The sequence below is a fragment of the Microtus oregoni genome, unplaced genomic scaffold, assembly GCF_018167655.1.
Source record: "Microtus oregoni isolate MIOR12 unplaced genomic scaffold, Mior012 000035F_ref0000213, whole genome shotgun sequence".
Taxonomy (NCBI): domain Eukaryota; kingdom Metazoa; phylum Chordata; class Mammalia; order Rodentia; family Cricetidae; genus Microtus; species Microtus oregoni.
The window spans coordinates 27,359,964-27,382,818 of record NW_024543094.1 but is presented as its reverse complement, the minus strand read 5'-3'; the positions used below and the strand labels follow the sequence as shown (position 1 = coordinate 27,382,818).

The 22,855-nt window shown below is 36.0% G+C and overlaps 1 protein-coding gene across 2 annotated transcripts in view; it reads left to right on the top strand.

The window, feature by feature from the left end:
- Positions 1–22,855, top strand: part of Dnajc1 (DnaJ heat shock protein family (Hsp40) member C1) — a 166,570-nt gene that overhangs the window by 53,499 nt on the left and 90,216 nt on the right. For both annotated transcript variants that reach the window (XM_041630837.1, XM_041630838.1), the window contains exons 2-3: positions 21,937–22,038; positions 22,513–22,559. In XM_041630837.1, coding sequence (XP_041486771.1) covers positions 21,937–22,038; positions 22,513–22,559 — 149 coding nt within the window. The remainder of the gene's footprint in view (positions 1–21,936; positions 22,039–22,512; positions 22,560–22,855) is intronic.

The window sequence follows — 22,855 nt, the reverse complement described above, 5'->3', positions numbered from 1 at the left end:
GGTTCATCTGCAAAGAAGCATTCTTATTGACAAACATTTCCTGTTCAATTCAGAGCATTCATTTTTGGTTTAATACTATAAAAATGATATTGGTGTCAAAGAGAAAAAGTAACCAAGTAGACGAGAACTATCACATTTCTCACTTTTTAGGAAAGTGGTGTTTAAATGAAACACTAAATAATAAAGATGTTGGATATCAAATCAATTTTAAATAAGCAAACAAAACTAGCCTTCATTTATGCCAATAGCGTACTTTCAGAGAATGAAATTAGAAAAAAAATTTTATTCAAAATAACTTCCCCAAATTAAATAGTTAAGAATATCTAACGAAAGAATTGAAGGTCCCTACAATGAAAACTTCAGTGGGCAAATGAAGTGAATAAACATTTTTCAAGACAAGTAAAAAGGAAACACAACTGGACAAAAGTTATTTTTAGAAGTGTTTGGCATTCTTAGCTGTCAGGGAAATATAAATAAAAACTATTTTCAGATACCACTTCATCCTAGTCAAAATGGCTGTTGTCAGTAAATCTGACAACCACATTGGAGAGGATGTAAAGAAAAAAGTCTCATTTCTTTTAGTTGGAGTGCAAATTACTACAGCTATTATGGAAATCAGTTTAGAGATTTCTCAAAAATTAAAAATAGAATTATCATAGGATCCAGCTATTTTACTCCTGGTAATATCCCAAGAATAATTCCATATTTTTATTTGCACCCCTATTTGCTACTTTATTTGCCCATAGTAAAGAATTAGACTCAACCTCATTTGTCCATCAACAGATGATGGATAATGAAAGCCTAAGTTTGTGTGTGTGAGTGTGTGTGTGTGTACATACATATTCAGTTCTAAAGATAACTGAAATCATTTTTTTCAGGAAAATTGATGGACTTAAAACGTATATTAATATTAAGTAAAGTCACAGAATTTCAGAAGGAAAAAAACTATTTCTCCTTTCTATATGGAGTCCAGGCAAAAATGTGTCTGCATATGTAAACAAACATACATGTGGGTGCAGTGTAACATGGGGAGAAGAGAACAAGAAAGGCTAAATATTAGGGGCTGAGGAAGGACCACGTGTAGGCAGTGAACACTAGTGAACACTAGTCATTAAAGAGAGTATAAAGCTAATTGTTTTTCTAAGTCTAACTCTGTCATGGATTTTTTTTGTTTTGATGGTGGATAAGTGCATGTTTTATGGTGAAAGTATAAACTGTGAAGCTCCACAGTGGGCTTCCACTTTGAATGGCTGCTCTAACTATATAGAGTTCATAGAGTTGTAGCAGTTACATGCTTAGTAAATTTCCACTTTGTAAAAGAATTGCCTATAAAAGAAAAAAGGGGCTAGCAATGCAATTCATCTGGTAGAGTACTTTCCTAGCATTCACAAAGCCCTGCACATGCTGGTGGTGCCTGCCTTGAAATCCCAACATTCCAAGCAAAAGGATCCTGTGTCTGCTTGGGCTACATAGTAAGTTGGAAGGTAGTCTGGGCTAGGTGGGACACTATCTCAAAACAAAACAAAATTCTACTGAGACAGCTTTTGCTGTTAAAACAGAAGTCAAAGAAACAGATTTCACTTTCAATTCCTAAAATTGTACGGCTAGCCTTGTTTCACTAGTCATATACATGTTTGACTACCATCCTCACTCTCTGTTTAATTTGGCTTTCTATAAGAGTAGTTTTAAATAGTACTATAAGAGTAATATTTAAAATACGACGACACAGCAGCTGTAAAAAGTTTTGCTATCCAGTTTTATTTTTCAAAATAGAATACTTGTTTTTATATAAAAATCACAAACTTTTTTATTGTAATATTTTCCTTTTCATCATTAAAAATCCTTACTTCATTTTAAAAATAAGTATATATTAAAACAATTTGGTTTGTTTTGCCTTCTACCATGAAAGAGCTATTGAAGTACTTTTCCAACGCTTATTTTCTTCTGGGAAAAGAAAAGCTAACTGTGAAGCTGTACTTCAGACCTATTTCTTAGTCTGGCCCTCCTTTTAAATATCCCATTCTTTTTCACTAAAACTTTTGTGACTAAGCAGATAAAAATTACTAATGTTTCTCCCGTAACAGCATGACTTAAACTACAGCTATATTGTTGAATAAATCCTCTGGCTTTAGTCTTCTGAGCCTTTTAGTTTTATAAAGCTCCAGTAACTATAAGAAAGGCCACATGACTGGAGTAAAATGCAGGTACATCTTTCATAGAAAGATATTATTTAAATTGCTTTTAAATATTGTTAGTACCTTTTAAGTGAAATAGCCATGACTTAGGGAATAAACTTCTGTTGCTCCACATGCAGCTGTGGTAGTTCACATTGTATTATACATTTCCAAATTCATCAAAGCTGATACCCAAAAGAGAATTTCTATATTAATTACTGCTGTATTAATAAAGATTAATAGAGTCATGTCATGGGAAGCAAGTGGGTACAAAGTATGAAAGGAGAACATATATGATGCAAATACAATTATAATATGTAATATCTGTAGTCTATATTTTGAGACATTAAAAGTAATAAAATTGTTTGCCAATAAGAAATAATAGTAATGTAAATATTAGGAACAATAGAAAAAATGTATCTCTTCTACTCCTATATTCTAAAAATGTCAACTACATTTTTCACTGTTTAAAATTTGCATACTACCTTGATATCTGTTTTGGCTTAGTTTGTTTAGTAATGGACCAGTTGACCAGGAAAAAAATAAATTTTTGAAACCTAAGATGTTCTGCACACTGAAAATTTTAATAGATATATTGCTATATATGTGTTAAACTTTTGTATTCTGAAAACAATGTACATGACTTAAAATAAATCAGGTTATTTTAACCTGTATCTTCTTTTAAAATTCTATTTCTTTTTTTTTAATGTGTATATCATTAAAGAGTGTTTTACCTCTATATGTATCTGTGCCTTATGTACATATGCTTTGTACCTGAGGCCCAGAAGAGGTTGTTGGAAACCCAAGGACTGGAGTTACAGACTTTTTGTGCCACCATGTTAGTAGTGGTTCAAACTTGGGTCCTCATAGACAGCAGACAGTGCTCTAACCACTGAGTCATCCTCCAGCCCCTCAGCCTATATCCTATAGTCATCTTTTCCTCTCAGAACTGATGTAGTTTAACACAGTGTTGAAATACGACTAGAAGTGGTTTAAGAACTTACCTTAAGTTTTTTTGTTTTGTTTTGTTTTTTTAATTTTTTCCCTAGTTTTTCAAGACAGGGTTTCTTTGTGTAGCCCTGGCTGTCCTAGAACTCTCTCTCTAGACCACGCTGGCCTCAAACACCCAGAAATGTCCTAGCCTCTTCCTCCCAAGTGCTGGGATTAAAGGAATGCACCTCCATCACCAGGCCTTTTTTATTAAATATTATAAGCATTCTAGACTTTCATGTACCTTTTCCAGTCACTTTATATTCTTTTGTTTTTATATTATGGAGACGTGTACGTTTATGTAGATTAAATATTGTGTAGATTGTGCGTATTTAATATGTAGGCTTGAATGTAAAAATGAATTTGCATGCTCATTTTGAAAATGTCATCTATTCTAGAATTTAAACGTCTTTTAAAACCCATACTTGTAATGTTAGAACATTCTAAACATTTCTAAAAATATGAAGATGAGTAATGTGTAAGTAAAAATTAATACAAACTTTATAAATATTGAGTTATTTTCTTATAAAATGGCATAAATATTATATTTAAATATTATTAAATTTTAATTTACTAGATGTGATGTTTTGGCATGAAAAGCCATAGCTTAAACCCTTTTACACTAAAAATTATACATGACAATGTTTTTTATTAAGTAATCAGGTAAAATTACTTTAGTAACTTCATAACAACCCATAGAATTATATGGTTTGGGATAATAAGGATTTACACACATAGTGGAATTTCAATCGACCAGCAAATAAACCCAAGAATTGGGTACTTTGTTTATAAATCATGATCATGTTTATTCAGAGGCTTTAAGTTTGTACAGAGAATTTAAATTTAGATATTCTAGCATTTAATATCATCTATTAGCTAAATTTTTTAACTTGTATATTCATATAGGTGTTTACATGTCTATACACAATATACCTTTTTTTAAAGGAGAAAAAAGATACAGGTTGTCTGATGTGCTCTTTGCCATTAAAGTAGTCATAGTCATGATTTTGTTAGGGCTTGTAAAGGAAAGGATTGAAGGAGCCTAGTTTAAATCCTAACTTCCTGGCCGTAGGTATTATTTGTGCCGTGTTCTCTGACTTTCTATGTACAAATGATTGTTACACATGTATATATACAAATATGTGTGTGTGTGTGTGTATAATAGTGAAGTCTTTAAGAAAACCTTTATCAATGTAATATGCCATTGAACCTTAAATTAATTTGGTTTTATTAAAACCTTTTTGGCATATTGTCATAACATAATTTCCTGCAAAACCATGTAGTTGCACAGAACTATATATGTTTCAGTCAGCAGAGTAAGCCTGAGCTACTCAGATAAGGAACTGGTGATGCTGTTTTTATAAAGCATTCACTCAGAGCTGAATTTATCAAGAAAGTTGTTTTCTGATTGTTAATCAGTTATATCCAAAGGTTTGCTTTATTGGCAAGTTTGGCAATAGTCTTTTATTGATTAAGATAGAAAGATGTTTTAACTTTTGAAGAATAGTTTAATTTCTGAGATATCTAATATCATGCTTCAACTAAGTAGGTTATAATAAAAAAAAACTAGTACTAGGGCTGGAGAGATGGCTCAGCAGTTAAGAGCACTGGCTGCTCTTCCAGAGGACCTGGGTTCAATTCCCGGCACCCACATGGTGGCTCACAGTCATCTGCAGTGGCATCTAATACCCTCTTCCACCATAAAGGCATACATGCAGATAGAGCACTCATGTACATAAAATACATAAATAAAACAAAACAAAATTGTTGGTTTATTAAAAAATACTAATACCAAACAGTCATTTCCTTACCAACTTATAATCATTAGTGTTCAAGTTATCTGTGAGTTATGTGTGTTTAAACTTGCATATTTGCTACTTTTGAAGAATGGCAGAAACCATTGCACAGAGTAATCCTAGGAACAAAGTAAATGACAAAGTGTTACATCTGACACGTGTAGGTGCAGTATTACAATCCTTTTCAAGTCAGTGTTGTTGGAACTGATTTGGAAAAATATAACTTCAGACTCTGATGGTGACCTGTAGTATACAGATAGCATTCATGGGAAGTTAAAGACAAGTCCCTTCTTTAAATGTGTGCCACTACCATCAGCTTCATTTTTCTACACTCCTAACTGGAGATTGTAGAAAGAGAGTAGCTCAGAGAAATCCTATTTGTTCCAGCAGGATATCAGCCCTCAGTTATATTAGAGGAAATTTAATTACTTTTGTGTGTGTGCACACATGCATGTGTACATGTGCCATACATGCAAGTGGAATTCAGAGGACAACTTACAGAAGTCAGTTCTATTTCTATCATGTATGTTAGGGGATAACATACTGGCATGCTTGAGGGGGTGCCTTTTTGTTGGTTTTACCTACAGTTGTTAAATATTTTAAATTTTGGAAATGTATTTTCATTGAAGTTTTTTGTCTATTAAAACAAACACAAAGCAGATCACAGAAAAAAAGAATTGGTAGATATTTAACTAGTTTAAGATTGATGGTTCATTCCCCCTCCCTTAATGTCCATATATGTTAGACCAGGAATAGATTGTTGAAAAAAAAATCTGGATGTATTGAATGTAGTTCTTTTTCTTTCTCTGCTTTTCACTGAATTGTTAAATCATTTTCAAATTTAGTGGACTATGTCCTTTTGTATTTTGAATTCTCTTTGTTTTAATAAAATGATTGCCATCTAGTGCCAAATTAAGTAAATTAGTCCTATAAATTCGGGTGGTTACTTTGATGATTAGAATGATTAAAGAGAAATGAGATTTTATGCAACATATAAATAGCATACTTATAATCTAGCCGCAAGTGTGTTTTATTTAGCTTGATGAAACATTGTAGAACAGGTTTGTTTTATTCAAATGTTTTTAGCTTTAGCATAGATAAGTGATAATTTGATCATTTCTACACATTGTTGCTTGTTTGTTCCGGCCACCCATAACTGAAATAACCACACAGAACCTATATTAATTAAAATACTGGTTGGCCCATTAGCTCTCACTTTTTATTGGCTAACCTTTACATCTTAGTTTAACCCATTTCTATTAATCTATATATCACCATGAGGTCGTGGCCTACCAGCAAAGTTTCAACATGTCTGTCTCAGGTGGCGGATCCATAGCATTTCTTTCTGACTCCATCTTTCTTTCTCCCAGCATTCAGTCTAGTCCTCCCTGCCTACCTAATTTCTGCCCTATCAACAGGCCAAGGCAGTTTCTTTATTCATTAATGGTAATCACAGCACACAGAAGGGACTCCCACATTCTTTTTAAAACATAATTTATTTAACTTTATTTTATGTACATTGATGTGGAAAATGTCAGATCCTCTAGAACTGGAGATACAGACAGCTGCCATTTGGGTTCTGGGAATTGAACCCAGGTCCTCTGAAAGAGGAACCAGTACTCTTAACCTCTGAGCTATCTCTTCAGCCTCCTTCTATCCATGTTCTTAGCTTAGCTTAAAATGTGATATAACTTTATCCTATGACAATATACAAAGGAAAATATATACATTGATTTACAAGAATACTTTTAGAAGAACTTCGCACTTGATCTTTTTTTTGCATGTGCCTTACTCTAATTGTTTTTACTTCAGAATATTGAATGCAGTCTGTTGCTTATTTGGAGAATATTGTATTAAATCCTTTTCATAAAGTTTGAAATACCGACTTTTCCTCCTTTGTTCTGTGCAATAGACTTTTCATTACCATGTTCCTCTCCCCCACAGGAACCAGCATTGCTTACATCTTCAGTTACCAACACCTGCATTGTCTCCTTGTTTCTCAGATCACGTCAGACTTCTCGCCAAACTCTTATTTGTCAAATTATCATTAAAACAGTTAATTTTCTCATAATTCTCTGTTTTACCTGTTATTGTAATTGCCCCAACTCAGCTAGGTTTTGTACTCATTCTTTAAAACAAATTAATCAGAATTTAAAATTCAGTGACCTTTATTTGGCCTCCTCTACGGTCTTTGCAAAAGTGGGGTTACAAATTACTACAAATTTGACTAAATATCTTTCCCTTTAAAATTTTATTTTTTCTCTTTGATATGTCCATACATGTAAATAATAATTAGTTGTGTGCAGACACACACACATAGAGAGAGAAAGGACATTCTTACCCATTACCATCACTAATCTTCTATCCCTCCTTTGGTGAAATCCTACTTCCCATCAAGCTCCTCTCCTACTTTATGTCCTATTTTGTAGGTGTGAATTGTTGCCTAAGAGTAACCTTATAAAATCTGTCGATTGTGTGTAGAACTAGTGTTCATGTTCATTGGTAGCTATGTATTACATTGCTTGGATAGACCCAAATTTATCTACCCCACAGTTCATAAATAATTGTTTCTAAACTAGAGATGTTAATGAACAATGCTTCTGTCACTCATGCATCTTTTTATGAGTGTATGTGTATTTGATGCCTAGGAATCAGATCGCTAGCCCAGAGGCTTTTTTATGTTCTGCTTTAGTGGATACCACCGAACAGTTTTCTAATGGCTGAATAGTTTATATTCCTTACAGCAATACATCCATGTTCCTGTTGCTCTGTGTCCTTGTTAATTCTTGGTGTCTTAGTTAGGGTTTCTGTTGCTGTGAAGAGACACCGTGACCACAGCAACTCTTATAAGAAAAAAAACATTTAATTGTAGTGTTCACTTATAGTTTCAGGGGTTGAGTCCCCTTTCATCATGGGGAGCATGGCAGTAAGCAGGCAGACATGGCTACATCTTAATCAGAAGGCAACAGGAAATTGACTGTGACAGTGAGTGAAGCTTAAGCAGAGGAGACCTCAAAGCCTGTGCCCACGGTGACACACTTCCTTCAACAAGGCCATACTTCCCAGTAGTGCCACTTCCTGTGATTATATTCAAGCTACCACACTTGCTATTTTCTAATTTATACAGAAAATCAGAGAAAAGTTTGATAAAGTCCTACATTTCTGGGAGATATTTAGTGATGACTCATTGCAACTTTGACTTGCTTTTCCACACTGATTATTTTTTCATATTTATTGGCCATTTAACTATATATTATATATAGACTATAAAGTGTTATATATTCTTAGGGAATATTCCCACATAGAAAATCATGGGGGTTGAATTTCCTCATTTTAGGAATTATCAGTGTAATTTTTATTATTTTGTCTAGTTATAAATTTTTTAGTGGTTTTATTTATATATGTGTGTCTGTGTATGTGAGTGCAGATACACACAGAGCTGGAGTTAAGGGTGGTGTGAGCCACCTGATGTAGGTGCTAGGAACAGAATTCATCAAGATAATAATAGATTTTTCTTTAAAAACAAAACAGCTAAACAAAACTAGTTTACCAATTTGTCGCTTTTCCTAGGACATGTCTTTTTTCCAGTTCTAAGACTTTTTTTTTTTTGCAGTTATACCCCCTCTGATAAAAGATATAAAAGAACTCCATAGTCACCAGAGATTATGGTTAATACTCTGAGTTAATAGCATTTACTCTTCCAGAGTTCCCTAGGTTCAATTCCTAGCACCCACATTGGGTGGCTCACTACATCTTGTAAGTCCATCTCCAAGGAATTCAGCACCCTCTTCTGACCTTTCCAGGGACCTCTCCTCATGTCCACATACTCCACATGGATAAATAAGACAGAACTCCTCTACCAACTCCAACCTCTGCTACCGTTCTCCTAAAAGATTTCCATTTCGGCCTCTATTGGTCATGACATTTGTATGTCCTGAGACTTATAACGTGTTCTCAGCCTATTTCCAGCTTCCACTAACTAAGCTGCATAAACTTACAGCTTCATAAGGATTTAGATGTCTTCCTACCAAAATATCCCCTTTGAAGGCCAGCTTTTCTTTTCTTTTTTTCTTTTCTTTTCTTTTCTTTTCTTTTCTTTTCTGGTTTCTCTTCTTTTCTCTGCACTCCCTGCCATAGTAGTGTGTTGTTACCTTATCCATCCCCCGTGATTCAATTATTCTCTCAACTGGATCCTCACCATTGCTATTATAATGTTATGCTTGTTTAGAAAGGAAAGAAAGCCTCTTTTAGCCACACATTTCATGAAGTAGCCAGTTTTCTTGAAAAACCCTCTTTATTTTCCATTTCATTCCTTACCCCAACCTGTTGACTTTTGTACCCACTCCTCTATTAGATAGCTCCTGCCACAGTCATGACAGTGGGTGATAGGTTTCAATGTTCACTTAACCTGCCCAGCCCAGTCTGGTCTTTAACTCAGAGATCCACCTACCTCCACCTTCTGAGTGCTGGAATTAAAGGCATGTACCATCATACCAGGCTATGCTCTATACTTTGCTTAAGCTATATTGATCATACCTGACATTTGACTTTTCTTAACATATTAATGGCTTCTAAATTTATGTATACTACAGACTACTCCTCTGAGTTCAAGGTTTTTGTATCCAGATGTTAAAGTCACATTTCCACTTGACTATTTCCAGAACACCTCCTTTTTGGCAAATTCTTGGCCTTCTTTACCCTTCTAACATTCTTTTAGTATTTCCCACCTCTAAATGATACCAGCATATCTTTATTTTTCTTTCTTTTTATGTTGTTACCAGTATCAACATGTGTGCATGTTTGAAACCAACAAGTTACCAGATTTTTTTTGTTTTATTTTGTTCCTATATCACTGAGTGCATTTGACAAAAAAAAAAAAATGTATGTAAAGTTCACACTGAATTTTCAAACTCTAAATTGCATGTAGTTTTTCTTTCTAGAGACTTCCAACACAGGTTCATTTCTATTCCTGCAATAGTGCAAGTTTGTCTCCTCTGTGATTACCCTAGACTTACTCAGTGTCTCTCACTTGTGTTAAGCTATGCATTCTGTAAGAAGAAAATCGTGTGGCTAGCACTGTGGCATTTGCCAGTTCTAGAACCAAACTTACCCCCATTCAAGGGTATGGCCAACACCCAGGTTGAGTAGTAGGACATTTGCTAACATTGTTACAGGAAAGCCAGCAACTTCGTTGCTATCTGAAGTGGTCTTTGGGCTAGGAATGCAGCTAATGATATAGCTACATTAAGTCCCATGTACTAAATAAATAAGTAAATAAATAGCTGGGTTTTTTTGCCACGTGTGTTCATTCTATACCAAAGTGCATGTGATTGGCCAAACCTACCCCACATGTAGTTTTTCTTCTATAACAAGAGAAGGCACTCTAGAAATATACTAATTATAGTAGTAGCCACTAACGATGTGTAAGTATTTAAACTCAAGTCAAATAGAATTTGAAGTCTCATTCTGTAAGTGCTGCCCGTTACCTCAAGTACTCAGTGGCCTTTTAGACTAATCAGCTTTGTGTTGTGACAAAGTATTTTTGAGGAACAATTGAGAAGGAACCTCTGAATTTGAGCTAAAAAAAAAATACCATCCTCTCCTTTTAAATGGATCGAGCTCCCGTGCTGGTAGGATGTAATGAGGGAGAATATCATGACAGGGAGCATGTGAGAGTGCAAAACCCATGTAGGGTAGGAAGCAGAGATAGAGAAAGAGACCAGAAAATGTACCCAACTGACATACTTCCTCAAATAATGTTCCAGCTTCTAATAACCATTCAGCTGTGAACTCATCAATGGGTTAACATATTGATGAAGTCACCTTCACAATTTACCAGCTAAGGACCAAGCCTTCAACATATGAGCCTTTTGAGGGGACATCTCATATCCAAACCGTAAGAATATTAGACAATGTAGATAAAAGTATTTCCCACATTGTAGGAGGTTCCTTTGAATAATGCTGGAATAGAAGGGAGGTGAAGTGAGCATCAATTTTTATCTGCCATATCATGGGAGAAAGCATGGTAGCATGCAGGCAGACATGGTGCTGGAGAGGGACTGACAAGTCTACACCTGAATCCACAGGCAGCAGGAAGAGACATTGACACACTTCCTCCCACAAGGCTATACCTACTCTGCCTCCTGGGTGCTAGAATTAAAGGTATACTCCATCACTGCCTGGCTTGTTTTTTATATTCTTTAGTTTGTTGCTGTGTACACTTTTATATCTTTTGCTGTGCTTGCTTTGGATTTACTTTGCTCTTTTTTCTAGTTGTATAAAGTAAGTTAAGCTCTTGCCCTCCCTCCCTTCCAGTTTTTCACTTTTTCTTTGCCTCTCATTATAAGGACCTTGTGTTTCTCTGTGTGAAGACCATATGTTTGTGGATTATCTGTGCAGTGCCTTGGAGGCTAAAAGAAAGCAATGAATCATTGAAAGACTTGGGTGCTAGGATCAAACTCAGGTCCCCTGCAAGAGTAGCAAGTGCTTTTAATTGCTGAGCCATCTCTCCAGCCCCTCTTTCTTTCTTTCTTTCTTTCTTTCTTTCTTTCTTTCTTTCTTTCTTTCAAAAATGTATATCCTGGTCTACAAGAGCTAGTTCCAGGACAGGCTCCAAAGCTACAGAGAAACCCTGTCTCGAAAAAACAAAAAAAAAAAACAAAAACAAAAACAAAAAAACAAAACCACACACATAAAGTCTTCAACTCTATCAGAGATCCAAGAAGGAAATAATATTATCTGAGTAAGCAGGAAGTGCAAGCGACTTCTAAAAAATGTGAAAATGGCAGAAGCAGCTGGAAGGTTCCTCTGCAATGTTGGGGCATCCATCTTCAACCTACAGGCCTAGCACATCTGACAAACTGTTTTGTGAAGCAGGATATTCTGAAGGGCTGTACTATTTGTCTTGACAAAGTTTGGCAGTCCTTTTTTTTTTTTTTTGTCCAATTTGTACAGCATTCTGTCAGCAGTTAAGGCAAGAGCACTTTCTTACCCAGAGGCTAACCTTTGTCATAAAGAAAGTAAATACGATGTGGAGTTTCTTTGATACCCATCATCTCTAAAGTAGATTGGTGCTGCCAGGAGCAGACATGTCTCATTGTCATTAAAAAAAGAAAGAAAGAAAAAGAAAAGAAAAAATAAAGAAAAGAACCTGTGCCATTAAAACCTTTTACATCAACTTGTAATAATATTAGGTATGTTTTCAAAGTCAAACAGACGTATTTTAGATAAACAGGTCGTCTTTAAATACTTAAGAGATCTACAGAATATGGCATTTGATCAATTTCTGCATTATCTTGTGCTAGAGGTCCTGGCAGACACATATGGGATCGGATGTGTGTTATCTATTGGGATGATTCCTATTCCTGGTTATTTCTTATACCTGAATAAATAATGAAGTCAATTCTGTATCATCTGGTATATTTATATTCAGTGGTTTTGATATGCAAAACAACTCTTCATATTGCGAATTGGTAACTATGTTAAGAGGTTCCATAAAATACCTTAGTACCATGAGACTAGCATATAATTCTGACTTTTGGACAGAATCATATGGGCTTTCATCCACTTTACTTAAATTTTCTGATTTGTAACCTGCCTTTCCTGATTTATTGCATCAGTATAGAATGAAGAGGCTCCAGTTATTGGTGCTTTTCCATACAATGTAAGGATGGATCAAGTTAGTTCTCTTTATAAGTTGAATTCTCTGGCTTTGGGGACAATTGTTGTTAACCTCTCCCAAAAAAATACTACAAGTTCTCTGCCAGGGTTCAATTTCTGCCCATAATTTGTCAATTTCATCATTATTAAAAGGTACTATAATTTCTGCTGGATCTGTTCCTGGTAATTGATGAAGTCTCAATTTTCCTTTAGAACTAATTCAGACCTTCTCTGCTTAAGTCTTTAATTTTACTAAGTTTATGTGGTAAAAAGATCCATTCTAAGATAATATATTCCTTCTACATTAAAATTCTTATAGGATAATGTTTGGAGGATAATAGGACCAGAGTGCAATTAAGCTTCAAATGCATATGATCCACATATGCAATCTGTAATTTCTCTTTCATCAAAACCAATTCTTTCTTAACTTCAGGTGATAATTTGGGGTCTAACTTTTTGTAAACTTATTTTATAGCCTAAATAATTAACAGAATCTCATCTTTGTATTTTTTCAGGAGCAATTTATAATCCTCAACACGGCAAAATTTTCTTTACATATTCAAACATTTTTTTCTGAAGTATCTGTATTTGAATCAACTAGTAAGTTGTCATCCATGTAATGGATGGTAAAGTATTGATTGGTGCAATTATTGTGACATCTGTACCTGTTTCTACAAAGCCTTTAATGACATCATTTATCCATATTTTTAATTTTGGTCTTTGTTAATCAATAGAAGTTTGCAAAATACTCACTTTATGGTTTCTCCTGAACTTTTCATTCTCTCCTTGTTACGGGAGGTCCTCCCACTCCTCCAGCCTATCACCGCTGAGATACCAGCCCATTGGGGTGTGGTCTCTCTCCCTTTAAAAAAGCGGCCACTTCCCTCTCCTCTCTCTCTTCACTTCCTGCTCCGCCGGCAACTAGACTCCCTTCCTGGTTGCGCAGAGGGCTGACGGTGATCTGTAAGTTTTTTCCCCTTTAAATAAATACCACCCTATTAATCATAATTCCAAACTGGTGTGGCATTGTTTATGACTTACGCCTTCATCTCCTCTATAGCCTTTCTATCATCCAGAGCAGTGTGGTTTCTTATTATAGGCATTAGGTCCTTTAATTGTTCTTGGAAGGCATTTCTTCCACAGTTAATGACTGAACCAAATTTGGCATGGGGACCTGTGGGAGGCTCCTCAAGAAGGAGTTTCCCGACTGCAAGGGGTTACCTTGACTGTCTCTTATGATCTATATTCATTGGTCCAATATCTACCTTTGCCACACCTTCTGAATAATCCAGAAGGGTGAGATGTTCTATTTGAATTATGCTTAGAAAAAATACTGTTTCTAGGAACCTGTTTACAATACCTTTTTAGGTGACCGTGTTTGCCACAATTGAAACACTTGACATTTCGATTTTTCTTCAGGTCTCTGGAAATCACCTCTCCTATCCATGTGCCATATCATGGTCATGAGATTCAATATTGGTTGTATCTTGGATCCATTCTTCCAAGGATGTTGATCTTGCCTTTAATGGCTGAATTACCCTTTAGCATTCTGTGCTAGCATTTTCAAAAGCCAGAGATTCAATTATTATTTATCTAGCATCTGAATCTGGTATCATTCTATTTACTGCTGAGTTCAGTCTTGGTAAGAAATCCGTGAAGGCTTCCTTTGCGCCCTGTATAGCTTTAGTAAATGACTCAGTTTTAATTTCCTACTTCTCCAATTCTGTCCCAAGCATTCAAAACTGCTATGTGGCACAAATATAGGACATGGTCATCATATAGAGATTGCCTTTGTACATCAGCGTAATCTCTCTCTCCAAGTAGTTGGTCTTGGAGATTTCCATACCTCTAGCTCTACTTTGTTGTTCAATGGTCTTAGCCTCTTCTTTCCACCAGGTTGTTCATTGTAATTGAGACTTAACCATTTTAACCAAGTCCCTCCAGTCTCTCAAGATAATTCTGTTACACATTGACCACAAGTTTAACATCTACTTCACAAAAGGTGAATGCATGCCTTATGAGACTATTACTTCTTTGAATGTCCTTAAATCTAACACAGCCTTGGGAATATCTGTCGTTTGACAGTTCTTGTAAGGCGACTGGATAAATTCAAATTGGTTGTCTGAAAACCTTAAGCATTTCCTCTCTAACCTTACAGTACAATGCTGAAATTGGTTCTACATTATTTTTTTCTGTCTGAATCTAAATATCTCTATGATCTAATTTATTAAGTTTTTCTAAAACTTGTATCTTAGCACTCATATTAACCAACTTTTTTAGTGAAAAAGAAAAATGATAAAACTGATAATGTTTATAATTGACATTACAGAAGTCCCATCTAAATTAGTTTTCCTTTCATTTAATTGTTCCATTTTCAAGCTGTCCACATATTATCATACAGAGACATAAATCCCTCCATAGTAATAGTGTTTCCCCTTTTTTAATGTGAGGGAAAAAAAAACCTGTCTTAACTAATTCCACCTTTTAGATTATTCCAGTTGTCTTGCCAAACCTGCTGACAATGCCAGTGAACTGTGAGGCATAGCATGTCTGAGCAGAGAACAGCTTGGCTAAGGACAGTTGTGACTGCTAGATGTAGCCATGAGCTGCAAGTGGTAGCTCAAGGAGAGGGGGTATAGGAAAGCCTATACCACCATGGTGGAGAGAGAGCCAACTGTCTGAAAAAATGCACAGGGGATTGATGGGGAGGGAGCATGTGTGGCAGGGCTGCCTGAAAGCAGAGCCAGCCAGTCTAGGGCGGGCAAGTCCGGTGGTGTTTGGAGCCCAGATGCTTCTGGAGTTGGGTGGCAGCTGGAAACTCATTTTGAGAGGCATAGTAGGAAAATCCCAAACTCACTCAGAGACCTGGGGTGGGGAGGGGAGGAGGAAAGAAAGCCGAGCTGGGCACGGCGGGAGCCCCATGTGCAGCTTTAGCCTGTGGCTTTATAACCACTGGCAAGTGGTTTTCTCATGGATTTCTGCCTTTAAGTTGGGTGCCAATGTATAGCATGAGTTCTAATAGATCTTAATAAAAAGCCCAGAGTCAGACATAGGGGAAAATTCTGAGAATCAGAGAGATGAAGGGGCAACAACCACAATCACCTTACCTACTCAACTTCCCAGTCCAAGAGAGAGTGATTTCCTGTCTCCTCCTGACTTATCACTTCCTCTCTCTGTCCAGCCATATCACTTCTAGTCTGTCTATACAGACCTCCAGACCTCTATAGTTAGCTAGTGGCTAGCCCGCCCTCTGATCTTAAGGCATGCTTCATTTGCACAAACAAGATATCACCCCAGTTGTATGTCATGTGCCTGTAATCCCAGCAGCATGAATGCATCATTTTCAGCTATTTATCAAATTCGGTTTTGGCCAAGGATCCAAAACAAATTAAATAAACAAATAAGCAACCCTCTACAGAGAGAGAGAGAGAGAGAGAGAGAGAGAGAGAGAGAGAGAGAGAGATACTAAAGAGACTAAATGAGAAAAGTAATCATAACCAACATTTTTTGAGACGACTTTTCTCTTTGAAGCTCAGGCTGCCCTAGAACGCCCTCTGTAGATGAGATCCACCTGCTTTTACCTCCCAAGTGGTGAAAATAAAGGTGTGCTCCACCGTGCTCAGCCTGTCATCAATTTTTAGTGGATGAAAATCTTAAATCATCAGTACAAAGTCCCACAAGTGATAAAACCCTGGTATTTTTTGGATTTTCTTGTTTCAGTCTTAAGCATTCTAAACATAATGGAAAAATGTTTCTTTGAAGTTTTTCTGTTTTATTCTAGAATACAATTTTATGATCTGTTTCTGAGGTTAGTCTTCTATTACTCATTATTTTTTAAAATTTGTTTTAATGTATCTTGTCTATTCCTCCCTTCGTCTCTCTCTTCCTCCCTCCCTCCCTTCCTTTCTTCCTTCCCTTCTTCTTCTTGTGTGATGTGTGGGTATACCTTTTAACTTGTTTGTTTCCCAGTTCTTCTGTTAGTGCTTCCTTTTGTAATGGCCTTTAACTCAGATCCTCCTGCCTCTTCTTCCCAAGTGCTGGAAGTAAATATGTGCACCACCACACCTGTTCTTGATTTTTCTATATTTTACTGATAATATTTCTGTGTTGAATTTTTTTTTGTTTGTTTTTTTTTTTTCGAGACAGGGTTTCTCTGTGGTTTTGGAGTCTGTCCTGGAACTAGCTCTTGTAGACCAGGCTGGTCTTGAACTCACAGAGATCCGCGTGCCTCTGCCTCCCGAGTGCTGGGATTAAAGGCGTGCGCCACCACCGCCCGGCTCTGTGTTGAATTTTTTAACACCACTTAAAGTTTCTTGAATCTTAGATGTGTAGACTCACATCTTCCAAATTTTTCAAGTTTTCAATTCCTTTTTTTCTTCAAATATTTTCTAAGTGCATACTTTTCCTTCCTTTCTCCTTTCTGAACTCATTACACGCATGTTGGAACTCTCTATAGTGTCCTAAAGGTCTCTAGGATCTGTTTTTTTTTTTCATCCTTCTGACTTATCCTCACATTCATTGAGTCCTTCTATCCATGAAGATCTGATATTGAGCTTAACCTACTGACATTTCCTTTTTACTTATTGTGTTTTTAAGTCTGGAAGTAGTTCTGTTTTGAACCTTTTAAAGTTTTTCTTTCTTTTTGCTGATAGTCTAATTTGGAAAGAGAATATTCCCGTATTTCATGTACAAGTTCTTGACCACATTAAGAGTTAAAAGCCTTTGTCTAGTGGATCTAATATTTACACTTGTCAGACAACTGCTATTAATTTTTTTCTCTGTGTATTAACCAGTTTACCTTTTTCTTTGTATGTTTTATTGGTTTTTTAAATGTATGCATAACTAGACATTTTAAGTATATAATATGACAATTATATTTCCTACATCCTCAGAATTTGTGCTATTTGTCTACTGACTATTCTAAACTAAGTGTATAAAATGTCCATAATTGGCTGTTTGGCCATTGGAGTCTGCTTAAATTTATAGTCATCCAATGGTTGTGCAGAGATCCCTAAGGCACATGGAAGAGGGGAGGAGGAGAAAGAGACAGAAGTGAGCTGCAGACAGATGAGACTGTCCCAGTCTTGGCCAATATCTTAGTCACTGTTGTATTGCTATAAAGAAACCCTGACCAAGGCAACTCCTATAAATGGAAGCATTTAATTGGGAGCTTGCTTACAGTTTCAGAGGGCTAGTCCATTATCATCATGGCAGGAAGCTTGTGGAGCAGTAGCTGAGAGATTTCCATTCTTATCCACAGACAGCAGGCAGAGAGAGGGGGTTGGTAGTGGGAAGACAGACAGACATACGCTGGACTTTTGAAATCCCAAAGCCCACCCCCAACAACACACCTCTTCTAATAATGACACATTCACTCCAACAAGACTACACCTCCTAATCTTTCCAAACAGTTCATCAAATGGGGACTAAGCATACAGATATATGAGCCTATGGAGGCCATTCTTATTCAAACCACCACAGCCACTTGAACTCTTGGAGCATGCTTTCAGTGCTCAGCTTGGTACTGGCAACTCTTTCAACAACTCTGTGCTTGCTCCTTACACGAAGCTTGAAGATGTACCAGTGGTGAGAACTTCAACACCTTCTCTAATCTTTCTGAGCACATGCTCGTCCTTGGGCATGCACATGCTTCGAACCAGTTCTAACTGGTCTTATTAAAAACCCAGAGCCAGATAGCATGACAGATGCTGAAAGATCAGATAAAGGAGCAAGCCACAGCTAGCTCTGATCTTGCTAACTCCTCAGCCAAAAATGGGGTGAGCTCCTATCTCCTCCCTCCTTATATTCTTCTTTCTGCCCAGCTATTTTACTTCCTGTCTGTCTATACAGACCTCCAGACCTTTATGGTTAACTAGTGGCCTAACTCCACCCTCTGATCTTCAGCAAGCTTTATTTGTTAGAGCACAAAAAAGCACCACACACATGGTCTTCTAGTTTCCAAGGAATTTAGGAAACATTTCAAAGACACTTCCCAGAAGACTTTCTTCCCAACTGTTACCCTTTGACTGATTTCTAAGCAGAGTTTTTCTGTGTTGGCAGCTGCTCCCAAATAATCACTCAGAAACTTAAGTATTAATTGTCAGGGAAAATTTTAAGGTAGTTTGTTCTTTCCTTTTACCGTGTGGGTTCCAGGAATCAAACTCAGGTTTATCAGATTTGGTTGTAAGGGCCTTTAATCACAGAACGCTTCATTGGTCAACTTTAAATGTTCTTGATAACTCCTGTCTGTATACTTTCATAATTCTAAACTTGATTCAAAAAAAGGAAAAAGTCTTTAAATATCAGAGTAGACAGACAGATCAAAACACCCATAATTCTTTGAGAAAAAGATAAGCTGTGCTTTTCCTGCACTGGGAACTCGCATCATTTATGGAGGTTGGTGTCTTCAGAACCCTTACTGAGACTCAGCTTCATGTGATCTTAAGTGCTTGCCTGATTGCCATGAGCTTTGACTAGTTTCCAGGGTTCAGATAAAGTTGATTCTGACAGTTTTGCCAGATTAGTCACTGTTTCTGTGGTGGGGCAGCCCTTGGAGTTCTCTCTCCGCCTTTTCACTCTCATCATGGAGTTCCATTCTGACTAGCATATATTACACTAAAAGACGTTAAGAGTGACAATATGTCTCTTCATCACGGAGGTTATCCAAGTGTTAAGATAATTTGTATTTTGCCTGCTAGCGAGCTGCATCACATTTAGAAGGAATAGAATCATGGCAAATTGATGTAGTACATCTTTTGATATCAGCAATGGTCAGCTTACCTATTGCCCTGTCAAGCTTTTTTCTATATAAGCCAAAGAAATTTTAAATGGTCTGTTTTGCTGAATTTAATAGATGAATGTTCAAAATTCGAGTCTTTAATAGAAATGTGATATAAAGTGCTTTGGAGAAGCCAGCACACATCAGAGGGTGTATCTTTAAAACCTCATAGAGTAGTTTGGTGCTGGTTGATGTGTACCTCTATTCCCAGCTCAGGAGACCAAGGCAGGTGATTACTTGAGCCCAGGAGGTTGAAGACAGACTGGACAACATAGTGAGACTTCATTTCAAACACCAGCAACCGTAGGAGGAAGAACAGAACTTTATGGGACATACTCATCTTATGGTTTGGTGGATGATATGCTCCCAGTGTTTATCAAATTCATAAAATAGTAATGATTACTTTCACTGCCTCCCCAAAACTTCCTCCCTTTACAAATTTAAACTTAAAAATTATAAATTTACAATTTAAATCTTAAGTAAAACAGCCATCATAGCTTAGATCTTTAAGGTTTTTTTTTTTTTTTTGCATTGAATTCTGTCTTAATCTTTTTGTAGAGAGAATAAATTTGAACATGTTACTTAGCTTTTCCCTACCTTACTTACTTGTAAAATGGGCTGAAAACAACTATGCTTACACGGTAGGTTTGTGAGTTTGTATGTGGCTAAAATTAAGACTGATAAAAGGCTCACATTAAATAAATGCATAATCTACCCTCTGGGAAGCTTGTCCAGAGGATGTCTCTAGATAGGAAAAGCCCACTCCCACTTACCATGGACCTTATTGGTGAGATACCAGTTCTCAAGAGGGAAGTCTTCTGTGTTTGTGTGGAGCCTGAGAGGCCAGGTTCTTAGTAAAGGGTGGGCTGCCTTTGTAGCCCAGTAAAAAAGAAAATGAGGAGGAGGCTGAACTGCACCTTGAAGTGTAATTAGGGGGAGGCCAGCACAGCTGGAAGACAAAGCTAGCGATGGGAACACAGGTGATGGAGGTGTAGAAACAACTATCTGACTGGTTTTATATTTGGGATGCATACTGTGACAGAAAATTCTTGCAGACAATGCCAAAGCAAGGAAATGCCTTTGTTGACCAGTAGTCATTTTTATTTTTAAGTCATAGATATTATATGTTATGTATTATTTTATAATGAAAAATATATAAACTCATACTTTATTTTAAAAATCTTCTGAATTTTCTCTCATACAGTTAATTTAATAAAATTGTATTTAAATTTCTAATTAGAGGCTGTTTATTCATTTGACACATGGCCTCTTTGCATGACAAAAGGACTTATCACACATTTCCATTAAACAGCTCCTTTCTTTCATGTATTACCTGTCATCTAATGTGGGAAGCACATCCTTTCCTTCAGCAAACTTAAAATGAAATAATACAAACATATTATCTGCAAGGTTTACTTTGTTGGTTTTACAGCTCCTTGGCCCTCTATAACTCAGAAGTATTCACAGCTAGGGTAGCTTACTAGCCTGAAGCAATAAGTTCCCTCTCCACATGAAAACGCGTGCGTGCGCGCGCACACACATAGAAACACACATTGACAGTGAAAATAATGGCTTATAAAGGAAAGCTTTGACAGACTAATTGTAGCTTTTTTTTTCTTTTTTTCCTCCAAATTTATTTCTTGGCCCCTGGTATATAGATTTTTGTGTTGGTTTGAGTTTCAGTTATTTGAGCGTTTTAGTAATTAATTAGACAAATAGCTATCAGACAAAGTTTAATAAGTTGCTTTACTATCACTTGTCTCAAGAATCTGGTTTTACATATAATAGAAATGAAGTTTTGAACTCTATGTTTATTTTAGCCACGTAAATGATGTTTTCTTATTTTATCTGCACAAACAAGATTACTAACTGCTGTGACCTTGAATATATTTTAAACTATATTAGTCATACATGAATAATGGGCAATTTTTTTTTCTACAAACCAGTCTGGGGAGATTGTAGAATTGTGGGCATACTCTTTAAAGCATATAACTGTTTAATTACAACTTATGGATAACGCAACTTTAACTCCCTTCAAATCAACATTTTTTGACATGAAATCGGGTTTTCATAAGTTGTTGCTGAATGTTAATTTCAGTATGAATAATAATTAAAAATTTATGTATATATAAGCTTGGGCTTCTTAAACTGATTTTAAAATTCTCAAGTAAATAATAAGGTTCTTTATAGCACACAGATATTAATTTTTAATTTGTCTCTTTTTTGTATCTTGATTACTAAAAGAGATTTATTGGTTAATTGTAGGGAGGCAAGTGTTTGAAAAGTTTTGTCAAATACCATCTTCTTTAAATGACTGTATGGTAATGAAAGTTAAGAGGAGAGCCAATTTAGATTGAATAATTGTTCAATCATGTGGGTCAGGCTAGCTGCATAGCATGGTTGTTAGACTGATTGCTCAAATTACATTGCCTGGGGTCCTGCACTTGGTTGGCTGTCTTCTCAGATCTTAACAAGGTTCTGGGAATTTCTCTTTCTGACAAAGTTTGCTTTGTATTTTCCCCTCCCCCTACCAACCCAGGATGCTTCATCTGCAGACATCAGAAAAGCATATCGTAAGCTTTCACTAACCTTACATCCAGACAAGAATAAAGATGAAAATGCAGAAACTCAGTTTAGACAAGTAAGTGCAATGTAATTTTATTATAGTGACAGTTGTAGTAATATACTTATGCTAGAAATTTAACGTAGATGTAGCATATTTTCATTTGAACATGAAACTTAAATATATAACATTTAGATTTTTATTTGTTTTTTAATGGAATACTTTTTTCATGAACATTTTGTGTCATTTAGAGTTTTTCTTAGTTGTTACAGGGTCATGGTTGTCATAATTTTCGTATCTAAATTATCCTCTTGCTCTTAATATTTTTAAGGTAAAGTGTTACTTTTATACCTTTCACAAAAGTTCATTTTGATACCCGTTTTTAAAATTGCTTTCAAAAACATAAATTGTTACTTATTTTTGGATTTTTACTATTTATTGCATAGATGGACACATGGGGTTTTCTGCATGTGTGTTTTAGAGCGTTCATCCTCCTATGTGATTTCTTACAGTTGAAAATATTTTTATTTTAAAGTAATGCTTCTGTTTTAGTTGGTGGCCATTTATGAAGTTTTAAAGGATGATGAAAGAAGGCAGAGGTGAGTGCTCATTTGTGCTTCTGAGTTTGGATGGGCAAGTTTCATGCTACAGCTTTGAAAAGTCCTGCTTAGGTTAGGTTTTTCGTTTTGGTGGGTTTTGTTTATTTGTTTGCTTTGCTTCTTCCAAGAAATGCATTGTTTTACAGTCTTGTGTAGAGCAAAGCTCATTTCTTTTTAATCTATTTCCTAGGCTGATTCACTACTTACAAACTATGGATCACGAGATGTAAAGTTAGCAAGTTTTGCTTCATTAGAACAGACTTTTAATGCGGGTGTTTATGCCCTGGGAAACAATC